Source organism: Balaenoptera ricei, chromosome 3 (assembly GCF_028023285.1).
Source record: "Balaenoptera ricei isolate mBalRic1 chromosome 3, mBalRic1.hap2, whole genome shotgun sequence".
Classification (NCBI taxonomy): Eukaryota; Metazoa; Chordata; class Mammalia; order Artiodactyla; family Balaenopteridae; genus Balaenoptera; species Balaenoptera ricei.
In genome coordinates, this window is record NC_082641.1 from 129,444,643 (window position 1) to 129,461,389 (window position 16,747).

At 39.2% G+C, this 16,747-nt stretch overlaps 1 protein-coding gene across 1 annotated transcript; it reads right to left on the reverse strand.

Annotated features, from left to right (window-relative positions):
* Positions 1 to 2,435: 2,435 nt before the first annotated feature.
* Positions 2,436 to 16,010, reverse strand: NMUR2 (neuromedin U receptor 2). Its single transcript, XM_059919571.1, has 4 exons — positions 15,294 to 16,010; positions 8,549 to 8,633; positions 6,214 to 6,339; positions 2,436 to 2,731 (listed from the first exon to the last, which is right to left on the reverse strand). The coding sequence occupies exons 1-4, from the start codon at positions 16,008 to 16,010 to the stop codon at positions 2,436 to 2,438; spliced, it is 1,224 nt and encodes a 407-aa protein (XP_059775554.1).
* Positions 16,011 to 16,747: the final 737 nt, after the last annotated feature.

Sequence of the window (16,747 nt, forward strand, 5' to 3'; positions counted from 1 at the left end):
CTGAGTAACATTGAACAATTTAGTTTTAGTTTCTCCCTTTATTCTACTAATTTTGTGTGAACTATTATATAAGCTAACTCTAGGGCTTGTGATATTTCAATTTTCATTTTTAAATACAAGCTTCCTATATGTACATATGTGCATGTGTATGTATGTCTATATAGACAAAATTAACACTTTTTTCTCCCTTTTCTAGTGCTAGGCTTAATTAAACCTATTGCCCTCTGACTTGGTCAAACACCTTTTTTACATAGTCCCATAGTACTTGTATTTGGATTTTGTGGCACACTTCACAATTAGATTTAAACAATTAATTTTGTAATGATTTTCAAAAATAATCATTTCTTCTATTATACGTATAATTTAAAGGCCAGGTGATGCCATATGCACATTACCTAATGGGTTCTGAAAATTTGTTGAATGAAAGAATTAATGATAATTTTTTGGATATAAATGTTTAAGAGAAAAAAGATAAGGAGAAAAAAAGAGACCAAAGTTTTAATGAAGCAACCAAATTACTAGCTTCAGTTTTAGTGTTGTTCCATTTTCTATCCATCCAGCTACAACAGCAATATTTTTAGCCCTGGTCATTTGGAATTGATGTTGACAAGAATAATCATACTAGACCTTCAATAGGCAAGAAGGAAACTCATTTCTCCTCCATTTTTGAGGTTTTTGTTTTGTTGAGTCTTTTCAACTTAATTCTTAAATGACCAGAGAATTTCTGCTCACCAACATAAACCATCACTAAGAATTCAGATTCATTAAAGTTGGCTTATAATTAGCTAAGAGATTTAAAAAATATATTGAATCACTTTGAAGATGACTGTTCAGTTAGGAAATGATGTCAGAGACCAATATTCTCATTTCTTAGTAGAATGGTTCTTTCAACTTGGGGAAAATTCAGAGACTAAAAGCTAGAGCTTGCATGTTTCAGCATCAGTAAAGCCTGGGGCTGAGAAGAGCCTTCTCACGTGGCTGGCACAGAAGGCATGCCGTTATAATCATGGCTGATTAAATGGCCAGCTGAAGGTCAGATGACCCTGTCAGAAACAGAATCTTAGTCTTTCAGCTCTTTAACGTGGTTTCATTTGGAGCTGTTTATTTGGCTCAGTACGTTGGAATGTGGGACAACTCATCACATATTTATTGAACATCTACCATTGTGATCGATATATTGTCAGGATTCCAGTAACAGCAGAAAGGAACACAGGCTACTTCATGCCTTTGACAAATTTACATTCTGGTAAAGCAAGAATATAAATCATGGAAATACAGAGCAGTGTGAAGAAAGAGCTTAAGAGACATAAACTGATAGAAAAGTCAGATACCACTTCTATTTGAATAAATCAAGCATGGTTTCATGGAAGAGGTACCACTTTGAGCTGGACATTGAAGAATGGGTAGGATCTCATCAGATGGAGAATGGAAATATAGAAGGCATTCTGTAAACAAATATATGCAGCTGGGGAAACTGGGGTGTGTTTTCATAAGAGCAAGTAATTCAATTTGAGTAGAAATATATAGTATTTGTGATGATACAATGGAAGGTGAGTCTGGAAGGTAGATTTTACCCATATTATATGAGTGACAGAGTTATAGAGGTAATGAAAGATTGAGTAGGGGGCAGTCATGGATTTGAGACCAGTAGTTACCATTTGACTTGTCTCTGTTCTGAAACAGTAGACGTACCTCTGTCTACTTATGGCGTAAGTTATTAGAAATCCAAGTCTAGACCAAATTATGAAACAACTAAGTTTATGTTTGGTATGGTTTGATTCTTTGGACCTTCCACCATAGCCTTCTCCCTCTTCCCATTCTTCTCTAAGTGGAACTTGTATCTAATTCCATCCCTGGTGAGGAATGTCTGATAATGACTTGGGGATTGGAACGGTGGGAATAATAGTGCTGAGGAGCATTCCTGTGTTATCAAGAGGACTCTTAAAGTCAAAGGCTTCAGGACTCCAAAAAATCACATTATAATGGCGCAATATGAGGCAGTAGGGTAAACAGCTTGCTATGGAAGAACTGGCATGGACCCCTCAAATCATATAAACAGCTTCTCCATGTCTCCCTCTGTGTCTCACAGGAACCACTGGTTGTAAGAAAGACAGCCTGATTCAGAGTGTGAATAACAGGACAAACCATTCCCAATAGTGGAAATGACTCAAAGTATAGGTGCCATGCTTTGCTAGTCATGTTCTTTTCATGAACTAATAAAGCGGTATGAAGCAGTTAAGATAGTGGAAAGCTAACTAAAAATCAGGAGGTTCTGCGTTTTAGATCTAGATTTAAGTAGCAATTTTCACATTTGTTAAAAAAAACACTAAAATTGGATATATAAGTTCTAAGGGTCATTTTACCTCCTTAATATCATATAGGAAGGCATAAATTATGGGATGTCCCTCCCTCTAGTGTGGAGCCATAGAGGAATGTCAACTCTTTGCGAGTTCCTTTCTTAGTGCCTGTCCAGTACAGAGGGCTGTGGGGAAATGAGAGCTGCAGATGGACAGCTGACAGGGGAAATGGGGACCCACATCTTCAGTCAGCTCCACAAGGTGACATTCTGTCAGGAATATGTTCTGCTGCACAGATGGCCCCTGTGGGTGGTTCTGGGAGTGCCGCTGTTTGCAGGAAGGAGTGATCACATTCCGGAATGCTGCTCGGAAGCGGCGAGAGAGTAGGTTGTAGATAATGGGGTTGACAGCTGAGCTCAGGTAGAAGAAGACACCTGGAATGCAGGGGATTAAGAGACATGCCAAGGAGAAATTGAGGGAGAGGTATGACAGGGAGAAGCATAAATATTTAACAAAGGTCTTGAATCCCTTTGATTGCCTCGTTTGGAAGTGATAATATATATAAGACTCTAATTGGGAATACAAAATGCTCTGAACAGATCTACCACCTGTGTACTTAGAATCAAACCCAGAAAGATTAAAGAGTCTTGGAAAAATTGAGGCTGGCATGGGATCTCTCTGAGATGTTTGGCAACTTCCTTTGATCCCCACTTGTTTAATTAAAGAACATGTTCCCATAGCATTAACGAGAGATGCTTAAGTATCAGAGGAAAGAGAGATGTTTTTTTAACTCATTGGAGTTTTGCTTAAATCTATAATTTGAAACTGCAAGTAATGGAGGAATAGTAAATCAGTCAAGGCATAGTCTCTGCTGAGACTCCTTAAAATGCTAAATATCTCTTCAAAGAAGTATTCCCGGGGCTTCCCTGGTGGCGCAGTGGTTGAGAGTCTGCCTGCCAATTCAGGGGACACGGGTTCGAACCGTGGTCTGGGAAGATCCCACATGCCGCGGAGCAACTAGGCCCGTGAGCTACAATTACTGAGCCTGCGCGTCTGGAGCCTATGGTCCGCAACAAGAGAGGCCGCGGTAGTGAGAGGCCCGCGCACCGCGATGAAGAGTGGCCCTCGCTTGCTGCAATTAGAGAAAGCCCTTGCACAGAAACTAAGACCCAACACAGCCAAAAATAAATAAAAATTAAAAAAAAAAAAAGAAGTATTCCCCAATGTCCTTTCCCTACCTAGCCTTTCCCCTTGATGGCTCTTCCCACCTTATTTCCAACCTTATTGAATATTTGTATTTTTCCATTTGTTTTCTCCACCAAATGTCTTGCACACTGCCATTTTCTTCGTTGGTCTACACTTTTCCTTTATTACCATATCCTATTCTATTTTCTCGAGGCCCAAGGGGAGCCTAAGGTTGAGAATCAGAGGACCTAGTTTCTGATCTTGGCCTTTGCTTATTCTGTGACCCTGGACAGAACTGGCACTTCAATTTCTTTTTCTCTGTAAAATGGGACTGATAATATCGTTTTAACTCACCTCCCTGGATTATTGTGAGGATAAAATTGAGATACTGTCTACAGAAGGGCTGAGAATAAGAATACAAAACAAGTGATAGGTGCTGTCCTCAACACATTCATTGTTGTCCTCATTTATATAGTTCAGGACATTCAGAGTGCCATATGCCCCGTGGCCAGAATTGGGCAGGGAGGAGTGTAGGAGGAGAATATTTCTATAGACTGTTAATTTGTTCAATAAAGAAATACTGATTGAACTCATTGTATGGCTTTGAGGCACATTGGAAGGTAGTAGATTTAGACTTTGTTCTCCAAGGACTTGAAATAGTATTGCAGAACAAGATTTATGCCTAACTTCAGTAATTAACAAAAGGATGATACCAAACAGTATCTGTTAAGAAAAGAGCAAAATATGTGATACCAACAGTCATGCTATGGAAATTCACATAATGGCATAAACACAAGAACTCTAATGGTCATGACAAATTTAATGGGGGTGATTGGACTCTAGCGAGACCATGAAATGGGTAGGAGATACTGGGGAAGAGAGGAGAGAGTGCTGCAAGTAGAAGGCTTAGTGTGCACCAGTGTGCTATGGCAGAATGATTATTGTGCAAGAATAATGCAGAATGTGCAGAAATCCCTAATTCACCAGTTTGACAAGCATTCAGTACATGGTTTATGAATGAAAATACTATAACTTGAGGGTCAAAAGGCAAGTTGGGGCCATTTCTGGGGTAGCATTTAAGAGGTTTAGACATCATCTTGTTGGCAAGGTGGGGAAGGGAGAAATTACATCTTAACAGGAAAATGTTATTGTAAATGCACAGCTTGGTAATCTTAAAATGGTTGTCTTGATGCCTCTGGAGAAGTGTAGATAAAGCCTTATGTGATCTTGTGTGTTTTACAATTTTTTTAAAGAATAATTTATTTTATTTTATTTTTTAAAAATTTTTATTAGAGTATAGTTGATTTACAATGTTGTGTTAGTTTCAGGTGTGCAACAAAGTGAATCAGTTATACATATACATATATCCACTCTAGTATTGAGTAGAATTCCCTGTGCTATACAGTAGGTCCTTATTTGTTATCTATTTTATATATAGTAGTGTATATATTATTTAAACACTCCCATTTTCTCAGACTAACCACAAAGATCAGAGCTATAAACATTTTTGATTTTTTGTCCAGAATAATAAATAGTTTAACATGGAGGAAAGTCCTAATGTCCAGGTATAAACTGTACACAAGCCCTGCTCAGTACAAAAAAGATGGTTGTAGAAAATAGATAATATATATGGTATTCATTATCCATATGAGTGCTATTGTTTTTGTTCTGTGCACATCTGGAGCTTAACTTGCATAAATTGATCTAATCTTTCTTCCTTAATGATGTCTTTGATAAAGAGCCCATAGAACCATCCAGTGACTAGCAGAGGTAGAGGGATAGAAGTGGTGTGAACCTAAGACTAACAGTTACACTGACTGAGAAAGAAAGACTCAGGTGGCCATTCTTTTCTCCATTTTAGAGGAAAGAACCCTGAATTTGAAGTTAGGTGACTCAGGCTTGAACCTTGTTTTTTACCATTTGCCAACTGAGTGTCTTTGGACAAGTCATTTCTTCTTTGTAGAACTGCTTTTTAACCATAAAATGTTGATGATAATATCTACTTTACAAACTTGTGATGGTTGTGGAAGATAGGCTATAGCATTTTACAGCTTAAAAAGTTCTTTAATAGCTATTATTTTATTTGCTTCTTACCATCAGCCTGTGTTGTATATAGAGCAGGCATTATTGCCACCTTACAGTTGAGGAAACTTTGGCAAGAAGGAATCCATATTCTGCGTATCACTCAGAGGAATATAAATGGTGGTATTGAGATGCAAATCCAGGTCCTCTGATTTAGTAACCTTTCAACCACTCTCTCTCATATTCTGTGGTGTCCTTAACAAGCAGCATTAAAGTAACTTAAAAGCAGACCTTGATTCCCCATGAATACCCTTTGGCTGACTTTCATGAGGACCTAAAACTTGCTGAAGACAATACAGGATTTCAGGGACATGGATGTTTAACAAATAAGAACCAATTAAATCACATGGCCATTGAAAGGAAAACCAAAGAAATCATTCCTTTGACCATTTTCCTGCTGTAATCATCAAGCTTAGAGCTGAGGTCTTTCATAAAGTACTGTTTCAAATAGTAATATGGTGTATTTCTTTTGAACCTGTAACATACCTGATCAATACTTAAATAAAATAAAAATCTAGTGTCTTCATTCCAGTATGGCAGATCCCCATGATAAATTGGTATATACAGATAGAACCTACTACTCTAAGCAAGATGAAGAAACTGCAGTTACCTGGACACCTGTGATACACCCAAATGAGCTAAATTTTACCTGATACCACATGGATGAGATTGAACACAACAGCCAGGGATTCAGTCCACTCCTCCACAAAGCTGAAGAAGAGCCGATCAATGTGGAATGGGGCCCAACAGATAGCAAACACTAAGACCAAGACAACTGGAAAAGGATGATGAAGGGGAGAGTAAAAGGCAGTCAAAGCAAGAATAGGTATACAGTGCCCACACTGAATTCATCCATTCCTTCTAGCATTTCCCCTCCATCTTTGTTAAGTTATAATTGCTAAAGGCCAACTAGATCCTAAAGAGACTCTACATAGAATATGTAAATATAAGAATAAATTTTATAGGATTGAGAATCAGTTTTCCATACGGTTGTAAAAGATTTCTTGTGTAATGTAAGTTTCCTTCAGGATATTTAGAATAATGTTGAATGTATTCAAAGTTCTGAAAACATTCTATTGTGGAAAATAAATTATGTTGCAAATAGACTTGCAATCACATAAACTGGATATATAAGTAAAATGATTGTGTTCAAGCAATTTGGTGTTCTTTAAAGTTATAGATTAATAACGAACTATGAAGTATAGTATGAATTTATCTTGTTTTTCTAGAAAAAAATTAGAAGTTTCTATGATTTTAATCATTTAAAATTCTGTAAGGCGTCAGAGGAAAGAGAAAGGTCGAACAACCATGAGCATAATACAAGCATCTTTGGATTGGGATGGGGATGTGTCTATTATATTATAAACTGCTAGAGCACAGAATCCCTTCTACTTTCTTTATGTTTGTTTTTACATTTATTTTGAAATGATTACAGATTTACAGGAAGTTGCACCTTCCAGTTTCTTATTTTAAGCTCCCAAGACAGAGATGGGTGCTACCACAGTTTCTCTAAGGGGCATTTATTCTCCAGAAAAATAAACGTGTATGTTTATTTCTCTCCTGAAGTTGTAAAATACTTTCCTTTCCTTTCCTTTCAAGGCTTGAGATTTACCTCAAAATAATCTAGTAGGGGCTAAAGGAGAGGTAGGGATATAGAGGAAACAAGATGAGCTATGAGCTGATAACTTTTAAAGCTGGGTGATGGGTATTTTGGTGTTCATTTTACAATTCTCTGTACTCAAGAGCACATTTGATGTTTTCCATAGTAAATAGTACATATGTTTCCTGTTGGCATTGAAATACTCAGAGTAAGTTGTCTGCCTGCATGATGTGGTTTCAGGAATATCTGGAAGATTCTTCTGAATTTACCTCCCAAGAAAAAGTCCCTAATCTGCTTACTACTGCCTGCAATTCCCTCTAGTTAAAATTTTAATTTGTGTAATAATTAAACTCTCTGTCCCCAGAGGCAAATAGTTCACAGTATATCTTATCATTGTGATTTTAATGTGAGTACACTTCAAGTCCTTTTGTGAGAGATTATGATCAAAGAGAAATGGGGAGAAATATTGAAGACACTAGATTTCTTAGTAGGGAAAGTCAGGTGCTAACAGGGGCTAAAAAATTTCAAGAAGGTGATTAGTAGAGTTGAAAGGACGTACAGTGACCTCACAGGTTTTTGTTTTTGTTTTTGTTTTTTTTTTTGGTTCATAAACATCACATAGTTACAGTGAGTGTTTCATATGCATATTAGCCTGGAGGATTTGTTTCTTCCAAATTTCACGTTGTGACTTGGAAAGTATATTATAAACCTCCTTTCTCTAATTGATCAGTATCTCATCAGACCAGTTGGATCATATATTTTTATAACATTCTTTTGGGAGAGTGTGGATCAGTGCCTGGATGCGTTTTAAAATATCTTATCTATATAAAAGAGTGTACCATTTATATAAAATCATATAATGTCATAGGAGGAATGACTATTTAGAAGTATTCTTAGCCAGATGTCCTTATTCTGGAAGTAAAAGATCCCATGGAGTCCAAGCTTGGGTATCAGGGGGTTCAGGAGCCCCCTGAAATGGATTGTAAAGCATTTGATGTATGTTCGTTTGTACACTTTCTGAGTGGAGAATTCACTGTTTCCATAATATTTTTAAAGAAACCCATAACACAAAATCGGCTAAGAACTACCTGCTCATTTTAGGGGGGGGGAAAGAGATACTTAAAGGCTCTTAGAGTGGATATGGTTTACCAAGCATCGAACAGAGTGTATTACAATGGTTGCGATTTAGTGTGTTATTCTGAGGTTCAAAAACCAAAATAGAACAAAATAGACAGGTCCTAGATGCTTGAGTAAGCCACGGAAGACCAGAACATAACACTACGTTTCAGGAGAATTTTGATCCAGATCCCAGCAACACTTGATCAATACCAAATATAACTCCTTTGCTTTAAGAAACAAGCAAAATACAAAATGGAGGACTCACACAGCATTTTAGTGACTGATTTTCTGGATGGTCTTTGAATATTTGCAGTTACTTCATCTGCTTCAAGGGGTTGGTCTTTCTTCAGCTGCAAGAGAAATGCAGAGATATAAAGAAAGGGAAACATTTTTTCCTCCCGTTAAGATCTGAGAAGTGTGACTCTAACACTCATTGTGCAGACAAAAACTGGACTTAAAGAAATGTAAGAATTTGTTAACATGTAAGAATATGTTTAACAATAAGTTGGAGGTGGAGTTGGATCAAGGTCACCTAACTCAACTGGATAGATGGTTGTGGCCAAGTTACAGGCAACCATTTATCCTATGCATTCTGTAGAACCCTAGTTTTGTAGCATATTAATAGATATTCCATGAAAAATAAGAAATTCTGAAGTTAAAAAATGTTAGATAGGCTTTTTCATTCATCCATTCATTTATTCAATAATAATTAGACATCTATTAGAATGACATCCCTCTGCCATGCGGTGGGTAGGCAGTAGAAAACAAAAACAGGTATTATTTCTGCTTCATGAAGTTTATAGTCTTTATTTTGGGTCTTCTCAGAGCCTTAAAATACTAACAGACATTACACATTTCCATGGGGGACAATGTATCACCTTTTCTCCACCCCTACCTTGCACATCCCACATCTCCCACCCTCAAAGGGGATAGTGCTTCTTTGACTAAACAATACCCTTCCCAACCCATTTCAGTGGAACACCTGGTACCATCTTGAGAAGCACAATTTGGGAAACTCTGCTTTACAAATATTACCCATAAGGGTATATGTGTTTCTGAGTTTAGATGTTAAAATATACTCCTCCTTGTTGGAAGATATGGTGATCCTTAAAGTAGCATCTGAAAATTTCAAATATTAACATTTCCTGTACATGCAATCTCTCTTGCCCAGTTCAAGTCCCACCTACTCCTGGAAGACTTTTGTGGCTACTGTAGCCCATTGTCCTTCCTCTCCTTTCTCTGAACTCACATACCACTGAAGGTCTACATCATTCATCTAGTTGTGAATTTTTTCTCTTTAATTCATATGTTTCTAATTTGTGGGGATAGTCAACCAGATAAAAAAAGCTTTAAGGTCTCATGATAAACTACCATCATATATCTAGAAGATAATATAGTATATATTTGCCGATTGGTTCTCCAGCATTTATTTTCCTCTTCTCTTACCAATGGTGCCCTGATTTTCCTAGTGGATTTACTCCTTCTCCATTTCATAGTCATTAATTTGGGTGGGAATGATCCCATCTCCAGATACAGGTTTAGTCCCTAGATAACTTAGCTGCTATCCTTCAGTCACAGTGATTGGATAATTGAGGCCAGTGAGATTTCAGATATTTGCTTATACGTTTAGGAATGAAAGTTTCATTTCTCTTTTATTGGAACTACCAGAGGGAGCTTTTTGTTTTTTTCCTTACCATACGGAATGTGCTTAGAGCCACCAGTGGACTGCTGTGCAGATTTGGAGGTTGAAACCAATACCATAGAAAGAAGAGCAAAGAAACAGAAATAAAGTTAGGTCCTTGCTGACATTGTGTGTCTTACTGGATTAATCTTCCCCAAGAGCCAGCTCTCTCTCTGGATTTTTCAGGTCTATGCTCTCTTTCATATTTTGTCAGATTGAGTTGGAGTTCCCTCATTAGCAATGTAGAAAGTCTTGACAAACTAAGGCCATCAGTGGAAGGAAAATTCAACCTGTTTTATATAGTCTCAGGGTAGATTAGGATCAATTTACTGAATTATAGGGAGACATATTTCAATTCAAGATAGAGAAGAAATTGGTGTGGTTATGTGCAACAGTGGAACAGAATGCTCTAAGATACAGTGAGCTTCCTGGGCTAGATGGCATGTTTACAGAATATTTAATTTATTTATTTCTTTATTTTTAATAAATTTATTTATTTATTTATTTTATTCTTTTTGGCTGCATTGGGTCTTCATTGTTGCATGTAGGCTTTCTCTAGTTGTGGCGAGCGGGTGCTACTCTTTGTTGCAGGCTTCTCATTGCGGTAGCTTCTCTTGTTGCCGAGCATGGGCTCTAGGTGCGTGGGCTTCAGTAGTTGTGGCACACGTGCTCAGTGGCTATGGTTCGCGGGCTTAGTTGCTCCACAGCATGTGGAATCTTCCCGGACCAGGGCTCGAACCCGTGTCCCCTGCATTGGCAGGTGGATTCTTCACCACTGTGCCACCAGGGAAGTCCCTACAGAATATTTTAGAGAAGGTATTTAAAATTAAATAAAACTTGGAAGAAAAGATCATTAATAGTTGCCTCCAAAGTTCAACAAATCAATATCCTGTCTCTAACAAACATGTAAGCTCCTAGAAGTCAGGTTGCTTTCAGCATCGCACTGCCCTGAAGTATCCACGTGGATGATTAACAAAACTGGCCATCTGTCTCTTGGATATATTGGTGCTCTCTACATATACCTGTGTCTTCAGAAAGTGAGGGATTAAAGTTCTGTGAGATTTGACCCTTCGGAGTCACCTAGAACTTGAAAGAAATAGGGGAAAATATCGTGCAGTTATTAGGAATAAATGGGAGGGAACTAAAGGTGATGTTATTAATATAATAGTAAAACAAAATAATGCAGGTATAGTTTTTAACTCAATGGCTGGCACATGATACACAGTAAGTTATAGATTGTGATTCCGGGAGTTCCCTGGTGGCCTAGTGGTTAGGATTCCGGGCTTTCACTGCCATGGCCCGGGTTCATTCCCTGGGTGGGGGACTGAGATCCTGCAAGCTGCACAGCATGGCCAAAAAAAAAAAAAGTTTCATATATTGTGGTTCTGATTATTGACCTGGGTTTACTTGAAAGGCATTTTTATGAAATATTTATTTATAGCTGTAGGCCCACTCATGTGTATTACTGAGTCCCTTCTAGAAATTCTCCTTCTCATGGTACCATTCACCACAAGCTGTACTCGTGCTGATACAAAGAAGCATCCAGATACACTGAGAAGAAAACCACTGGTGTTGAAGGTTAGAGCAATGCATCAAACTGCACATCTTCCTAACTCATCTTCAATTATGTTCTAATGATTTCATACCATTTAAAAAATGTTGTCCTTATTACAAGATAGTTATTCCATTATTTGATCCCAGTCCATAATCAAGAACAATGAAAGATTTTTAAGATCTGTTAGTCACTTCTTCAGTGGGTTTAACAATTCTCACTGGAAATTTCTCCACCCCAGGGAAAAATTTCCTTAAATCAAACAGCAAGCAAATGGTGCACACAATCTTTTTATGAACCGGCTTCTTGTACAGCATGGTTTGCACTGAAAAGAAAAATTATGTGTCTATTAATCATCACTTACATTTCAGCTTCCTTAGGTTACAGTGACTCAACTAGCCAACTAGAAGAAGAGTCAGAAACAGAATATTTATGCATATTGTACATTGTTCCAACAGAATTTGAAGGGGTTGACATAGTAGAATAGAATCCAAACAGTTTGTATAGCCAATATTAAATGCTGCTTTATTTCTTGTTGAATAATTTCATTTCCCTTCAGATGTTTGGTAGAGTAGATATTTATCCATTAATTATTCTCACCCACCTCTAAGCACTTTTAAAGTCAACTTACAAAAATAGGAGAGGAAAATTGTCATCACTCTGTAGGAAGTTCAGAACCCTTCCTACTTCACTCCTTTTAGTTATTTTTATGTAAGATAAAAGGTGAAGGGGAGACGTGAGGTTGATTATCATTCAGATTGATATATAATCTTGATCAGTTGTCTATACTGCTTAAAATCATTTCACCAGCTTTTCATTTATTTAGATTGTGATTCATTTATGTAGCTTTAGGATTCCAAGATATAATCATGGCTTTTGTGTAAATATCTCTATAATTGGAACAAAATCTGTTTATTTAAAAAAAAAATCAGTCCAACCCTGTTTGTCCTGGCTGAATTCTGCTACAATTCATAATCCATCCCCTTCAGCTTTAATGCTGCATGTGGGAGATACAAGGACTAGGTGAGAGCTTCCCAGGTGGGAAGGAACTTGCCCTGGGATTGCCTGTTTCCCAACTCCATTATGTTCGAACCCTGGAGAGCAGCTTGGTGGACACTTGTGTCCTGTAACGATGAAGCAGCTCTGATTGCTCAGCTTTGAACATACATATTGCTCCCCTGCTTCTTCCCTGGTCCTGGGATTACATCAGTCTTGGTTTTCTGCCTTCTGAAGGCAGTGGGGCCCACAGTCAATCATAACTTTAGACTTGCCATGAGAATCACTACTCCTCAGAATTGACTGAATCTCTTCAAAAATCTTTTAGATCCAAAAGGCTTTTTGAGACAATGTTTCCAAGTCTCCCATTTTGAAGGTAGAGAAGCTGAAGTCCAGCAATAAAGGAAATAATTTAGCCTCATTCACTCATTCATTGAGCTTACAGTCTAGTTGGAGAGGAAGAAGTTAAGGAACCCACAAATATAGAATTATAAATTGTGATAAATGCAATGGTGGGAAATCACTAAGAATCATGAGCACCTAGAGAGGGACCAGGTAGTTAGGGAATCAGGGAGAGCTTCCTGGAGGAAGTGTGAGTGAAGTATGATTTAAAGGATCAGTGGGAGTTAGAAAGGCAACAACTATTGCGGTAGTAGACAGAAGGAACATTTCTGGTGAAAACAGAGCAAAAGGTGCAAAGGCCTTGAGACCAATGCCACAGACTAAGGCCTACTTCTGATTCCCAGTCTAGAGGTCTTTAAATTAAATGTTACTATAGAAGTGACATTCTAAGCAGATAGTTCCTTTCCTGGTGTCCTCTGGGTAACACCTCATCCTTCCTGAGAATAGGATGCTGTAAGTTGCACTACATACACAAAGCAAACTAGGGTGGTTTCTAAGCTGTTGTCTGTCACTTAGCTCCTGATACAAGGTAGCTGTAGATTCATGACAGCAAAACAAAGTGACACTTAAATTAATTGCTTGGAGGGGGAAATGTGTTTCCTATTCACAGTTAAATATTTCCTCTAAATTGACCCAAGGCAAGCAATTGTTTGCTGTTTGAAGAGATGGTATTGATAAATTTGGGATGGATATTTCTCATAGGGCTCATGATATTTGGAATCATGCAGAAGTCCTTTCCCCCCACAGTTGGATACACAGGGCTTTCTAAAGACATGATGACTGTGAGCTAGTCTGGGTTGACACATGTCTCTGGGAATTATAGGGGCCAGCCCTCCAGGAGACTGGCATAACTCTACCTGATTAGATTTACTCCTGTGTCCAGTCATCTGTTGTACTTAAATTCTATTCTTTCTCCTTAGACGTTGCGACTCTGCTTAGGCACAGTATTTATTTGAAAGGACCATCTGTGGAACACTCGTTTCTGACACACACCTTTCTCAGAGATGCACTGAGATGGGAGTATATTAATTATCACATAATACATGGTATCAGAGCCATCTTGGTACATATGATGTGAATGTGATGTCTGCTTTGTTTTCCTTTCATTTATAATTCACATTGCTCCCACTCACAGATTTTCCTTTTCTTTTTTTAAGGAATCACAGACTGTTAGAGCTATCAGGAGCCTTAGATATGATCTGATGTAACCTTTTCATTTTATAAATGTAAAACCTAACTCCAGGAAAGAATTGAGGGGCTTTGCCTAAAGGCAAATTATATGTGAGCTTCAGACCTGGGAGTCTAAGTAGTCTCATGACTATTTCCTACACAACCTACCTCATTAAATGGGTATAAAACTGTCACAGTTAGATTTCATCTCTATGAATTTGGCTGCAGAATATACCAGGAAAGGAATCATATAGACTCACTCCTACCTTCATCAAAAGCAAAACAAAACAACAGTTTCAGACAATTCAGATCCAGGAAAAAAGAAAAAGAAACGAAAGAAAGAAGAAAGGAAGGAAGGAAGGGAGAGAGAGAGAGAGAGAGAGAGAAAGAAAGAAAAGAAAAGAAAAGAAAAGAAAGAAATCGGTTTACCATGAGGAGCACAGGAGAGAAAGCTCTAATTATAAAATGTTGCAAACTAAGTAATAATATTCTATTAATTCCAGCTATCTCTTATTCACACTGTCTTCTAATCTATTTTATGTACTCTGTTTAATTCCTCGTCCCTCAATCTCCACCTGTTCAAAAGAAGTCCAGGTTGATCTCGCTCAGGCCATATTTTTGCATTTTAATCTGATATTTCAACCAAAGGATCAAAGCAACCACAAGGAAGGATCTGACTTTAAAACTATATCTGTCTTGGAGTATAAAATAGGCAGGGATAGTTTATTTTATACTCAGACCAAGTTGGTGCAGAGGAAAATCTCAATGCAGGCAAAGCAGGTGAGGGCAGGAAAGAGACAGCAGGGTGTGAAACAGTCTCTCCATGGGCAGCTACCTTGTGCTATTTAAAATGAGGCTCAGCCTTAGACCTACTGAATCAGATTTTCCTGGAGGGAAGGACCTGCCCATCGGTACCCATAGTGAGGTTTCCAGGTGATTCGTGGGAACACCTAGGTTTGAGAAGCACAGGTATAGAGGGAAGAACAATGGAAGGTGAGTTAAAGGAAACAATTTATAGTTGTGGTTACTCTTTGTCCAATTTGAATCCAGTCCTTTAACTTCTGAGTTTCCCCTCTGAGCTCATCCTATTTTTCTCTATGCTCCCTTCCAATTCTGAACTTCTCCAGTTCTAAATGTTTCTCTGAACTTTGAGTAAGAGAAAAAAGAAGGGATGCTGCCATAACGGTTGCAGCCAGCTTGGATACTCACTTTGAGCCCCATGAGGTAGTAGAGGACACTGATGACCGTCATGGGGAGAATGTAGAAGAGGAAGGAGGTGACCTGGATAATGAAACTGTAGATCCACATGGGCTTAATGATCGTACAGGTGGCAGAGCCCGGGACGAAGGACCCATTGGGGAAGTAGCGGAGCTTGATGCCGTGGATGCTGGTGTTGGGCAGAGAGAAGAGAACAGAGAAGCCCCAGACGATGCCGAGGATTCGGAGGGCCCGCCGCCGGGTGCTCTCCAGCTTGGCGCGGAACGGGTGGAGGATGGCCACGTATCGCTCCACGCTGACCGTGGTGATGCTAAGGACGGAGGCGAAGCACACCGTCTCAAAGAGGGCTGTCTTGAAGTAGCAGCCCACGGGCCCAAAAAGGAAGGGGTAGTTGCGCCACATCTTGTAGACTTCCAGGGGCATCCCGAGAAGCAGGACCAGCAGGTCGGAGACAGCCAAGCTGAAGAGGTAGTAATTGGTGGGTGTCTTCATAGTCTGGTGCCGAAGAATCACCAGGCACACCAGGAGATTGCCAACAACCCCCACCACAAAAATCAGAGTATACACCACAGACACCGGCAGGAAGAGGTGGCTGCGTGGAGGCCCGCAGAGCAAAGCTAGGTAGTCATCAGTGTTGTTCAGGTATTTCTTGAATGGATCTTCCAGTTCCTGTTGGTAGATCCAGGAAACATTCTCATGTTTTTCCATCACTGCCGTTAAAATCCAAGACCTGAGCCTCCTCTGGAATGATCCTCTGTCCCAAGCTGAGCCAGAAAGAAAAGAGAAAGCAGGCAGGAAAGCACAGGCTCAGTGAAGGAGGCCGAGAGAGGGCTAGTGCTTCAGCAACGTTGGGCTGCTCAGACCTCAGACCCCCTCTGAAGAGCCCCCGAGACAGAAGCCCCGCCCCTCTGCGGGCTGTGGGCCAATGTGTGTGTCAGACGCTCAGTAAGAGGACAGCTGGGTGGGGCGTGCTAGCTTCCTATGCAGGGAGCAGGAGACGAGGGCGAGACGTTTCTCTGAATTGGCAGGAGCTGGGAAAGCAGAGCTGTCACAGACGGTGACACTAAGTTAAATAAGGTGTGGGCACTCGGAGCTGTGTATTTTGCAAAGTTTTGGGAATCTGGGTGGAAATACGAATTTAGGTCTCAAGGTCATGGGTAGAAGAGTACAAATCTCCATTGATCCTTGTCACCTGTACAGCATAACAAAAATGGGAGATCAATAGATTTCTCAAGTTATCTTGTTCCATTGGCAATTCAGGGCTCCCTGGGGAAAATGTGATCAATATGCCTTTTTGGTTTTGATTGTGTCCACGATAGAATCCAACACCTGCATGTCATCTCGCCCTGCCTGCTGTCTGACACTTCAATCTCTTTAGACAGTACCTTGCTATTGCAAAAGTCAGTAGGATTTAGAATCAGGGACATCTGTAGAAACGCTGTAAG